At 40.1% G+C, this 13,508-nt stretch overlaps 1 protein-coding gene across 3 annotated transcripts in view; it reads right to left on the bottom strand.

Moving 5' to 3' along the window:
• Positions 1-1,306: 1,306 nt before the first annotated feature.
• The window catches only part of homer2 (homer scaffold protein 2), a 31,972-nt gene continuing 19,770 nt past the window's right edge, over positions 1,307-13,508 (bottom strand). For all 3 annotated transcript variants that reach the window (XM_040011427.1, XM_040011425.1, XM_040011426.1), the window contains 7 exons: positions 11,078-11,209; positions 10,403-10,495; positions 9,543-9,685; positions 7,172-7,328; positions 6,571-6,681; positions 4,772-4,852; positions 1,307-3,232 (listed from right to left, as the gene is read on the bottom strand). In XM_040011427.1, coding sequence (XP_039867361.1) covers positions 3,044-3,232; positions 4,772-4,852; positions 6,571-6,681; positions 7,172-7,328; positions 9,543-9,685; positions 10,403-10,495; positions 11,078-11,209 — 906 coding nt within the window. In that variant the 3' untranslated portion in view covers positions 1,307-3,043. The remainder of the gene's footprint in view (positions 3,233-4,771; positions 4,853-6,570; positions 6,682-7,171; positions 7,329-9,542; positions 9,686-10,402; positions 10,496-11,077; positions 11,210-13,508) is intronic.

Raw genomic sequence — 13,508 nt, 5'->3', positions numbered from 1 at the left:
GCCTCCACAGTCACCAGATTTTGCTCCAGCAGAGCACCGTTGGGATGTTGTGGAACATCATGGATGTGCAGCTGGCAAATCTGCACAACTGTGTGATGGTGTCAACTCAATATGCAGCAAAATATCTGAGGAATGTTTCCAGTACCTTGTTGAATCTGTTCCATGAAGAATGAAGTCAGTTTTGAAGGTCCAACCTGGTAACGTGTCTGTTACGGTGTTTCCACAGCTGTCTGAACTTTACTAAACTCTGAACCAAAAACAATTCTAAAAATGAGGAGTCTCCATATCAGAGTCTCTCATTTAAATAATGTCATTGTTGGTTGTTATTCAGTTGTAGCAGTTTTCTCTTTTTTGAATCCCTCTAGATCAAATGTCTTTGGATTCTGCACTGTTGGCTGCACAAAAGACGTCTTTTCAAAACGTCTCAGATTTGACTTTTTTTTTTTCCCTTTTACATTTCATATAATAAACAAAGTGATTCATCAAAAAAGTCCGAGTAATTTGCAGTGAAAATCATAGCTGCATTCCTACAGCAGTTAATTTCCAATTGACTGAATTAATTGGTCAATTATCCCATCATTTTAACACTAAATTGGTGCTTAAACTGCGTATTGATTAATTTCCCCCTTGTAAACCAGCTGATCTCTGAAGATGAAAACAAATTAGACTCTAAATGGGAGTCCAGTTTCCAAGGGTCTGATTGTTTTTTTGTTTTTTTTAAATCAACCAAGTAAAACTGGTACATCCCTCAGTCCATCATTCACACAGTTATTTACACAAGAAAAATAAAAGTCAGTAGGATTAAGTTACCAAGGCAACCTGTCCTCTGATCCACTACTGCAGTTATTTTCTCTGAGCTCGGAGGATGTTTAAGGTGTTTTCCATCAGTCCTCAAACCAGCTTTTATCTTTATGTGCTTTATTTGTTCTAATCTCAGAAATTGATACATCATTGACTGATTGAATCCCACCTCATCTGCTTTGCTTATGTGTGGATTACAGCTATATTTAGTGGTATGTAAATCGTGCGGTGGCAGAGCTTCTGTGCTCGACGGGACTCAGCTCTGGCACTGTAGGTTCATTCCACCTCCTCTGTGCTTCTCGTCCAGGAAAAATGCCTCAAGACTTATAAAATGTCAGGCAGCGTGTTTGTAAGCTTTTTTTTTTTGCTTTTTTTTAAAGTTTCCTACACAGAACCCACAGCACTAATATGCAGCTAAGTAGGTATTAGGGAAACCTCCCATCTTCTCTCTGTGGAGCCCTTTCCAAAAATGTATCCCCCTACAGAAAAGACACTAACTCAGCAGTGTAATTAAACTAAATTTTACCAATTGTCAGTTCTATTGTACAATATTGAACAGGAATCACAAAAGTGCACAAGAGGCATCGGTTCAAAAGGAAGGATCATACATCGTGTTATCCAGATTCAGGTGAGTTACAAACAGGAGGGCAAAACAGAAAGAGAAAAAAAAAATCCCTTCATTCGATATCTCAACTTTAAGACAAGATTGAAACTGATGAAAAATAAAGACTTAGTATTACAGAGTAAATATGTCACTACAACATGTGCCTTTGATTTCAAATGGAGCAAGTTTCAAGATGGACTTCCTAGAAGCAGCTGTGGCACCATCCTGAAAACTTCCTGACTTCTTTAATATGTTATCGTACACCCGTGGAGACATTAGGTTAAGGTTGATTTACTTCTTACGTTCTAGAAATGGTCGTTGTAGAGAGGCACCAAAAATAAATAAATGCATAAAACATCCCTCTCCCCTTGCAAAAAACAAAACAAAACAAAATTTTGACAAGTTTTTAGTGAAAAGCCCCATGCCATCTAAAGTGAAGTACACTTTCACATCATCCACCCATCGAGCAGCACCGAGTCCCCTCACCCAAAAATAACCACCACCATAACAAAAACCGAGTGTGTAGGAAGCACATCGAGAGCCTTGGAGACATCTTTGTTCTGCAAATGAGCAATACTACTGCGCGCACACACAAAGTCCTTTAAACACTACACTCATGGCTATACGGGGTTCCCAATATTATTCTGGATGTTCTGGAAGGAAAGCTCCCGGGAAAAGTGTTTTCCTTCTTTAATCTAATCAAAAAAGTGTTGACATAAAAGAGAGTTGATAAAGTCAGCTGAGGGCTCTTATTTTTAATTAATTTATTTATTTATTTTTAAACGTGGCTTTCATCATTTACGTTTCTCATCTCATTAACATCCTCGGGGTGTGCATGCTTGTCTCCTTTTTCATCTCAGTTTATTAGCAAGAATTTTAATGTATCTTCAGGTTTCCTCAACAAAAAAAAAAAGAAAAAAGAAAAGTTGTTATTATGGTGATGGTCATCGATTGGCCAGTTCTCCTCACCAGGTAGGTTTAAACTCACCTGGAGGCACTTTGTGTCACGGCCATTTGTCACATATGTGCATATAATCTAATAAGTACAAACTGTCTTCGAACACACCTGAGATAGAAGAGAGGCAACAGCGAGGACAGCCTGTACAAAGATTTCATCTTTAATTCTCGCGCGGGACACAAAGATTAACACCAATTATTACTTGAGTGATGCTGAGCAGCATTGTCTCTGTTGTTCATTTTAGCCCTTTAAGTCCCCTCCTCTACTCTAAGCTCAGACTTCCTTGTGCAGAAGTGCTGCCTTCAGGAAAAAAACAAAACAGAAGAAAGACAGATGGACAGAATCTAAGAACCCACCACCGGCTTTTTAAACCCGTTTTTCCCCCACAGAAACGGTTAAGTAAGCTCAAAGTGTGACTCTTGATTTAGTTTTGCAATGCCAGCACACGAAATCGAGCCATTTGGTGGAGTGCACTGGCCTTCCTCCCTCCTTTTAGTCTGCCAGTCTCTCTCTCCCTCTCTCAAAAACATCTTTCTCACAAGGTAGTGTTTATTAGAAGCCAAAGCTGAATTGTGTCTGTGTGGACGTCACCTTGGGGGAATAGGTGCCACACAGTTTCTGCCCTGCAGTGAATCCTTCGTACCTGACCTCCGACCCTTTTAGCTCAGTGCTACTTTTCCTCAGTTATCAGCACCCAGCTTAGAGAGCCCCTGCCTGAACTCTTGCAGCTCATCTAGCTTTCCATCTAGAACATCCATCAACTTCTTCAGTTCGATCTTCATGTTTCCTTGCTTTTGTCGGCTGTCGTCTATGTCCAGCTGAAGACCCTCTATTCTCCCCTCCAGCTCCTTGTTTCTTGTCTCTGCAGCCTGTGGAAAGATGTCGGGAAAACATTAACGTTAACATTTGATGTATCAGCACAGCTGGTTTGTTGTGTGTGTTTGAGCTGAAATGAGCAAGAGCTTTTTCACTTGCAGTAACAAACAAAAGCCTTCCCATGTTGCATGTGCAGCTACACAAAGAGAGAGATCCACTTGCTGTATGTTGGGACAAAGCGATGGGAAAACATTTATGTGAAAGAAACGTGTTTGCATGTGTGAATGGGACATGAAAGTGAATCTTTCAGACTAACAGGCAACACGAGTGACACGTTAATAATGCTGAAGATAGTCATGCAGGCGCAACACCCTTTTAGCACTCCTATTTTAAATCCCTCCCTTCATTGCTATGTTCCAGCTGACTCCTGAAACCTGATCTCCATGAGGGCTGTCATCTTTAAATAGAGGGCAGCCGTAACCACAAACACAGGGGTAGAATAGGTAGACTTTTTTTTTTTTTTTTTTTTAAAAAGCATCAACTCTGCACCAGCAAAGATAATTTTTTTACAGCATTTCTGTCTAAATGGAGTCAGATTCAGCTTTAGGCTCCATAGTTGGACAAAAGGTATTGGAGAAACCCCATCGTCTATGCCTCTTCTCAGTTTGGATAACTGGTTAGATAAACTCTGGCTTGAGCCATTTTTGCTGTCTTTCACCCAGCTGGCTGCTGCAGAGACAAACCATGCCGTCGAGCGTTGTAAAGCACAAGAACTTCAGGCATGCCACTGTTGGTTTTATTCATCACTCCATGCCCAGATTGAAATGGCAGCACATGCACTGACAGCTTGGACGATAAAAATCCCGATCTGAGTCAGTCAGCACAGGGCGACATGAGCGTCAGTATCAATGCAGCTCATGTCAGACTTGGCACTAACAGGACACACGGTGATCCAAAGAGCCTGGCTCTTCTAGTTCTACAGAAAGTCTGATATTATTCAGCGAGGAGTCAGCTTTGAAGAACAGGTGCCCTTTGTTACAAAGAAGACGTGAGGCTTCTCACAGGCACAACCCACACACCTACAGAAATGTTATAAGAGCTGATCATTAAAGCTTTGAACAGAGCTCTCAAACTACTTCAGCTGTTTTTATAGCAAAAACAGATCAAATCTGCACCAGCAGGAAACTAATAAGCTGTGACAGAGACATATCTCTGTTCCACTGAAGAGGGAAAAAAAAAAAAAAAAAAGAACCCTTTTCAAAGAGGCAATAATCTTCTCTGCGTTGTACTGGGGACGGACCTTTATTATTAGATACAGTAACGACGACAATGTGCGTTAGTGAGACACGTGATAGGAATGTTGTGTCACCAGCCCTCAGGCAGAATGATGAATAGCAACTCTTATTGTCTACCTTCATCTGAAAGCGCTGCTTACGCCTCAGAGCCCGAGTGTTAGCTCGCTGTGATAGCCATCGTGTCCTCACGTGTGTGTTAGGTCTAGACAGCTCTCAGCCTGGTCTCTGTACTCTGCAGTAAATCACACCTGAGGGGGGGTAAAAACTAGGGCTTGTGCCGGGTGCTTTTGAACGTACCTGCAGTTTCGAAGTGATGCTCTCACACTCCGACATGAGCTGAGGGATTATCTCTGCCTGCTTCCTCAAGTTCTCCAGCTCCTGGGAATAATGTTCATAATAAAAAAAATGTAAAATCCAGCGATTCCGATGTCAGTCAGGGTCTTAGGAACAATCTAAGTTATTTAGCTGAAGGACCTTTGAAATTTAAAATAAATCATTCTTAATTGCTTTTTTGTATAAAAGTATGTAGATAGACTGACAAGAACAGCACCCAGATAAAACAGGACATTTAAGCCAGTAATTAACTGCTTGCCAAGAAAAGAAGAAAAAAAAAGTGTGATGCCCAGCACAAACCCTGGAACATAATTACTGTCATGATTTTATGTCAGTGTTAATTAAGGTGCACCATCCTTTGTAAATAAGCCAACCAGGAAAAATGAAAAAAGGTCAAAGTGGTACAAAGAAGGCAAAAAGGACATCAAGATCAAGAGACAGCCTTGTGATCACGCCTCTGTGTCCTTCTCAGGTAAACATCTCAGTTACTGCTCTGAAAACCTCCTCCCTGCTTTAAGCAAAACACTATGCGGCTTCATGGCATCTGTTACCGCTTCGAGCACATCTTCGCCAAGTAATAATTGCTTGAGTCTTTGTAGTTACCTGCAGCGGCTTTGTTCTGTTAGTTCACCGCTGGCCAGCACAGGGGTCACAGCAGTCAACTCTTAATAATTCATAGGCACACTTTTAAGTTTGAGGCGATGAGGATGTGGATTTCTAGACAGGGAGGGGGTGAGTCACTGTGCAGGTGAGCCTCTGTGGGCCGCCTGCGGCAGCAATGTTGTGCACACAAGGAGACTTTCTCTGCAGACCCCATGGTCGGTGTTCACAGCGTTATGGAGGATACACAAGAAAGGCAAAGCCGAGTTCCCAAAGGATGCCATTCTTTGCTCATCATCTTTCAAATTCAGCTCCAGCTCTTTGAACTACTTCCCTTCCTCTTGTTGTGTAAAATATATACCGCCTTCGAAGGAATGATTTATACGTTCTATTAATACTCTGGCCGCCATGTGGTAAACTAGAATATCCCAGACACTCTTTACCTCAGGCGATCTGAATGGGACACAGTAAAGCTGTTATTGCCACTGAATTGAAAGAGAGGGCATTGCACTATATGAGACAGATGCACAGATGACCCCAAACCAGAAATATATAAAAATGCATACATATCCTACTTATGGTTTTCACACGTTACTGATTGCGTCTCCCTTTCTTGGCATCGACAGGGAGACGCAGTCGCTGCTGAAAAGGGCAGCAAGACTCTTAGATTGGCAGAAGTCAGTTCTAATTTGTCTGCGGTCAGAAAACGGCATCTAACCAGCAATAAGCAAAGGTTAAAATGCCACGTGGTCGCACAGAGTTCATCCTCATTAGAAAGAACAGCGCCATTAGGCCGTGCTGAGCTGACAGTCGGCTAGTTTGGATTATGGATGATTAATGTAGGAGACACAAGGTGGTTTCTTTCAGGTTTGACTAGAGTGGATTAATTTTTAATTTTTTTAACAGTACAAAAAAAAAAAACCCAAAACAGTTTGATCAATCAAATTGAGACAACGGGGCAATATAAAGAGCTGTCTGGGATTAAAATTGGGAAAAAGAAAAGAAAAAAAAAAATCAATCCACACAAAACCCAAAGCAGAATCTAACATTTCCTATTGAGGCCTAATCACTTCCTCGGGGAAATAAAAAGGCACTAGAACTAGTTTGTAAAACAAACTCTCCATTGCAGCTCTGCAGACCGACCATTGTGATGCACGTCTCACCTGCTCCTTGTCCTGTAGCTCAGCCTCCAGCTCCTTTACCCTCACAGTCAGCTGGGCGTTTTTCTGCCTCTCTTGATTGGCTTCATTGCACTGGGCTTCTAGTTCAGCAATCTAAAATGCAGAATGGGGGGGGGGGGGGGGGGTTAAAAGAAAAATTAGGCATTTTTTTTTAAGCTAATCAGATTTTTTTTAACATATTCCTCCTTGTTAAGCGGAAGCCTGGATTTGTTGTAGAGTATAATGGCAATTTGAAAACTGATACCAACAATTAAAAAAGAAAGGGTTAGAGAATAACACTGGTACCACACCAGCCCAGCTGCAGAAACAGCCCACGTTGATTATGAAACTAAAATGATTCTATTTTTAGCAGACTGAGACTGCAGGCAACACAGAAGCTAATGAAATGTACAGTACCTACAGTGTTTTGCTCTGTACAGATTTTGACCAAACCCGTGGCAGAGAACTCTGTGTGTGCAGTTTGTGATAGAGTTTTCTTCTTTTAAAGCAGCGGAAACGGTTTATCAAACCTGTCACTTTTTCCTCGATCAATGGGCTAGTCTACATTGTTCAACTTCCCCGTAGGAGTGCATGAGTGTATTACCTTGTTCCTGAGCGTGTCACTCTCCTCCTTGCAGGCACTAAGCTGTTTCTTCCAGCTCTCTACATTAGCTGAAGACTCCTGCAGTGCATCCACCAGCCTGGCATTATTTTCTCTTAAAGTCTGAAGCTCCGTTTCCCACTTCTTGGCGTTGGTGTTGCTGTCAGACAGGAGCGACAGAAAGAGATCCAGCAGGAGAGTTATTAATGGAAGTAAAATTTTATTTCAACCACTCCGTTTTGAAAAGCTTGTGAGTGCCAACACGGAACATATTTCTACAAACTCCTTCAGACACATCTACTTAATTAGTATTGCTGCACATTACGCTGTTGAGAGATGTTTAGACCACAATAAAAAAGAAACAAAAATTTAAGCTAGAAGTAGATAAAATTCCCCCAAAATCCAACAAACTGGCACCAGCATGTGATTTGTTATCTTTCATATCACAGCGACTGTATTCCTATCTTATCGATAAGGATGGGGAGATATGTGATGTATATTTAGTATGCATCACTGTCCTCACTTCCTTATGCATGGCTGGGTTGAAGTGTTTTGCTCTATCATCAAATGTGGACAGACTGGCATCGCAGCATTCTGCAGTCCTCTGCTGTTTCACTGCTGTGACACTCTCCACAAAAACAAAATCCAACAGTTCTGTGAATGCATGGGAAAATGTCCACAGAGAGACAATTTTACATCCAGAAGCTAGAGATATTTAGATGCCCTTATATGAAGTGAAGCGCTTCCTTCAGCAACTGTTTCATATCAGTGTTGTCTTAAATTCTCAATTATGACTTTTTGATTTTGCAGGTTTGTTTATTAGGATAATTCCTGAAAAGAGCTCTGCAATCAAAATTTGGACTTTATTAGTTTACCAAAGGAATTTTAATAAGTGAACTGGTCAAGATAACCTCAGATTCTTTAGATATACAAAGGGAGCACTGTAGAGTGACATTTATGCAGTGTGGTTGTTGTTCTCAGCTGGTGCTTTGAGAAAAAAAAAAAAAAACGAAGTAAGGAAAAAAAAAAAACATTAAAAAGAAACAAAACAAGTCAGAAAATAATAATCCCCGGGCATGCATTTACTTAAATTTTTTATAGTTTCATCTTAACGATTTAGCACAAGTACAAACATTTGTTACAAAGCAAACATATATGCCAAGAACGGCACCGCTATAGCTCAGCTGGTTAGGCAGGTTAAGCAGGAAAGGCTGCAGTGGCCTTTGTGTAATTAGTACCAACTTGCAGTGACTTTTTCAACTTTGTCAGTTTCTTTCTAGGGAAATTAATGAGAACTACAAGATCTGTAAAATGAATTGTTAACATTTGCATGAGTGGTGTGGATAATGTAGTTCTTACTTTTTTAGGGGTCTGTTGCTCCCAGTAAAAATTTGCAATCCCCTCCACTCCACCCGCACATCTGGATCAAATAAATCCAATATGATATGGGATTTTATTTTATTATTATTTTTTCCCCCAATTTCCTCACTGTGGTTTTAATTGACTCTGATGGCCCGGGGCCCAGGGTCATTGTAATCCCATCTGGAATCACATCTGGCATTTCATGCAATTACCAATTTGTACACTCTACATCTGGATTATAAAGCCCAAATAACCAAACGGTGGAGTGGAGGAGCATCACTCTTTGGATTATATGCTTTCTGAGCCCTTTTGGAGTCATTACTGCTTTAAGTAACAGCAATAAAATAAAGAGAGAGAACATACGAGCACAGTTTAATATGCAAGAGTGTGATCAAGAGCTGATATGATCTGGATTGGGTTTACACACTTGCATGCTTGTAATATAGTAGTGTATATATGTATAATATAATAAATATTGAGCAAGCTGTTCGATTGGACGAGTGTCATGCCATAATTATGCAGTACCTGTCTCACTGAAGTGTATCCAATCTGCTTATTTTACATTCAAACAGCCAGATTTCAAACACCTGTGTGGTTTCTGTTTGATGCCACAGGAAAAGTTTATACAGCACTTGCATCAGCAGCAGCAGCTGCAGGCCAAGCAGTGTGTGAATTTTTATTACTTTTTATTTATTTGGTTGTGATGAAACAGTTGCAGAGAAGTAAAATCAGTTATAAAGTATGTGTTTTAGTTGGTTTGCATCATCACACAGTACGAAAGTTCTTGTTTGAACCAGCTGTTTCCAATTCGATTTTTCTATTTTTATTCTTTTTTTAAAAACTGAAAAAAGAAAATTGTTGGAAAATGTGTTTTCATTTGGTGAATACAAATTTAAATATGAGCACTTTGATGCAGCCTGGGATGTGAATCTTGAGACTGATATTTAGTAGATTTGAAACAGGATTTAATCACATATGATTTCACATTAAGTTGATGAAATAAAAATCTTACCTCTGCTCTACTGCACTCTTGAGACGTTCATTCTCACTCTGTAGGAGAGCAGCCTCCGGACCGACGTGAGAGATTTTCTCATCATCTGTCCCATTAATGCTGGATGCCTGGTTGGTTGAGGGTGTATCACGACCAGATTCCAACTGAGAAATTGAGGGAAACTTTTGTTTCAAAGCAGGTTTTAAGGAGGCCTGTGGTTAACATGCAGCCACCTAAAAGGGTCTCATGGGTTAAAAGACAGAAATCTATCTCAGAAATCCTGCTCTCTGAAAAAGGGCCCTAGGCTTCTTTTGGCAAAACACCCTGAAGACGTCAGCTTTGACAGCCAAGGGTTGAGGGTAAATGCTTGCCAGTATCTATCATGTCATATGGGCCAGAAGCTTTGTGTGCTTCAGGGCTGATCCTTAGCACCTGGAGCCAGAGCGAGTAGAAAGCAGGCATGTTAGTTGTGGGTGACTGTGGCATGAACCACTAACTATCATTATCATTTATGTAGATCTGAGCAAATTTACTGTCACTGTTTATAGCTTCCTTATCCTCTAAGTTACTGTTGTGCCTGCAAGGTAGTAAGGACGATCTTTGACCTCTTATTCATGACGGCTCACACTACTCCACGATTCCGTTGTAATATTTAAACACGAGATCCATTAATATTTGAACATATTTACATACATAATTATGCCAGAAGCCATTTCTAAACACAGAAAGTGTATCATTTGGTGTTTGTGAAATCATTTCTCATTTTCTCTGTGGCCCTGTAAGCTTTCTGGAAGCCAACACACTGACTGTAGATGAAACGGGTGGAAAGCCAAGGAGATGAAATGAATCAGACTTTCATACGGCACAGAGATATTATTTACCTGGGAGTGATTACTCAATGTCTCCACCTTCTCTTGAGATTTGTCCCTTGCTAGCTTAGCCTGTTCTTTTACCTCCTGGAACTTCTCAGCAAACTGAAAGTACAAGAAGAGATGTCAGGAAGCTGTGGTTATTAGTGGCAAGGCGAGGTTCATTTTTAAACATTATCCAAGGATGGTGAGGATCCGCGATACCCTTAAATATATATCTGATCGTTCCAGTTCTCTACCAATTTTAACTGATAACAAAGCTGCACTTTTCCACACTTTGATTTTACCACAGATTCTACTACTATTACTACTACTATTAATAATAATAATAATAATAATAATGATGATAATAATACATCAACAACTACAATAACATTAATAATAAAGAAAAGCTAACCATTTAAAAAAAAAAAAAAAAAAAACAAACAAACACAGATTCAGTTTAAGCCCTTCAACCTCCAAAGCATGATCCCCTCTTGAAAACAGTTAAGAGCCCCTGATCATAATGTCAGAGAGGCTGACCGTTAGAATAAGGGCTCAGCAGGTTAACTATACAACATTTTAAATTGATTCTGTGATTCTGGATTTTACTTTAAACCAGCAAAGAGAATCAATGAAAGTGGAAAGGGGAAAGGGGAAAGAGCCATCCATCAGCTTTATGAAGGATCTGCTACAAAAACCTCTCACCTTTGAGAGCTGCTGCTCTGAAGCGAAGCCCAATCCAAACACGGTGTTGGCCCTGCTGTCGGCCCACTGGCCAAACTTCTGTGATGTCTTGGTAAACGTCATGTTGGGTGTGATTGTGCTGTTGATGATGACCTGTTGGGAAATAACACATAGATTTTCTAAGCCTATAAGAGACCATACTGCTATCAATACAGATCATGTGTAATCCTCCCAGCATAGTTCTCAGGTCTTTCTGACACTCCTCATAAAAATAACTGATGTTGGATTTCAGCAGTACAGAGGTTGGAAAATTATGCGTCTCATTCAGCCAAGACATATTACAGAAGCTGTTCCAGCAGCTGCATTCACATAATAAACAGGCCCACCAATTTAATAAAGGACAATCCTCTATTGTAGCTCCATTCACACCAGACTACACCTGTAATATGCTGACGGCTGTATGCCAGTGCCCACACATGGCATATTTATTATTTCTTTTAAAATGATCCAATCATATAAAAAGCAGATTTATAAGCATGTCTCTGAAATATATAGCAGTTATGTGTTCACAGAAAAAAAAAAAAAAACACTTTCTTAAAGAGTACTAATCTTTGATTATTGTTAAACCAGAGGGCATACAAGGTTTCCACATTTATAATTTAGGATGCTGAATAGCAAACACTTTGTCAACCCAGAGTTTTAAAGTTTCGACATTGTCGCGTGAATCAAACGTACCATTTTTAATACACTCCAATAACCTGTGTGGGACATTCATGTGTTCCCTTAATGTTTAAAGGGTCGCAACAGAAGATGGATTTGCACCTTTGATTCGGCAAAGATTTCACACAGGATGACCTTCCTGATGCAACACTACCATTTATCCAGGATTAATTATCCTAAAGCTTATTAACATCAGGTTTGGTTAAGGATTTATCATACACCAGCAATCAGGTTGAGCTATTTGCAAAAGTCTTTATTGCATATTCAGCTCCACGCAAAAGACCTCCACTACTTTGTGATACCGATTTAAATAAAATAGTGCAGACCGCTGCCTCTCTCAACTCACTCGTTTTATTCCCCAATTACAAATAAAGTTTTGTTCACTAAATAATTTACATGCAAATGTAAAAAGCACACACAAATGGAAAAACACTGACTGCTGACCCGCTAACCTCTAAGCAGTTGAAGTACAGTCTCTATATTTGCCATGGTATCCATTCACCTGTTGTAGCCATGCCGCAACTCAGATGCCAGAAAACATCTGCTGCAGTCTAAAATTGTAACGGGTGCATGTGTCAGTGAAGAAAGCAACACGTGTCTAAACACCATGTCAGCCTGACTTCACCGATTTGTATATCGCATCACAGTTCATATAGACAACTCTGATCCTCTGTGACGCTAGGTGTGCATGTAAACACAAGCAGCTTTGATTTATTGCTGCATGCACACAAACCCAGTCTCACTACAGAGATATAACAGAACTTAAAACCAGCACACGCAAATTATCCCAACGATTAAGAAACAATAGAAGACAGTCTAATGGCAGAGCAGCCCTTGTTTCATAGCAACATGGCTCTGAATACAGGATCTGAGGATTTAAACTGCTGACAGACTCGTGTCCCATTCTACGCCCCCACTGTCTCCCTCTCCATCTTTTTAGTGGCTGAGGTGTTAAAACTCTTTATACCACATCATTACTGGACACAGCGAGCCAAAAAGCAGAGGAGCCTGAGCGAGCGGAATAAGGATCATTAGTACGCAATTAATGTTTGTCCTCTATTTAGATCAATGCTAATGGCGCCTAGGGAGAAAGATCACAACAGGTGAACAAAAAAAAGAAGAAAAAAAAAAAGACGACCATCAGGCAACACAGGTAAAGATTACAACTGCAATCTTTGATGCAGGCATCATTCCCACATCAAGGGTTTATAAGGAGACTGGCAATTTACCAAGGCACTGCTAATCTGATCTTAAAAATCATCACTCTTTCAGAGGCTTCTTCAAAACAAAGGTGACCCAATTTCCCCTGAAGTGGAACCTGGGTAAAGCCTGAACAACACTCCTACGTCTCATCTCTAGCAGTGAAGTGAATATTTAACAGGGCTCATAACTCTGGCTCAAAGAGAAGTGTTAAGATAAGATGAAACTTTAATGATCATTGTGGAAAAAGTGGAGTGCTGCTGCGGAATAAAGCGAAAAAAGGAAGGAGTTAAGTAAACACGCAGTCAATGTCTGCAACCAGCGGCGTATAAAATGTGAATTTCCTTTGGAATAATAATCCTCTCTTTTTTATCTCGTGTGTGATGAATGCTTTCAGATAATTCTCAAAATAATTAGGAGAAATTCTGTTTGTTTTGTTTTTTAAGAGGTAGAAATTTTTTTTTCACTAAATTGAATTTTATTAAACAAAAACATAATGCAAGATAACTCTTGCTATAAGATCTGAAACACA

The sequence above is a fragment of the Simochromis diagramma genome, unplaced genomic scaffold (assembly GCF_900408965.1).
Source record: "Simochromis diagramma unplaced genomic scaffold, fSimDia1.1 OVJJ01000603.1, whole genome shotgun sequence".
Taxonomy (NCBI): Eukaryota; Metazoa; Chordata; class Actinopteri; order Cichliformes; family Cichlidae; genus Simochromis; species Simochromis diagramma.
The sequence above is the reverse complement of the archived record's forward strand: the minus strand, read 5'-3'. Positions and strand labels throughout refer to the sequence as shown.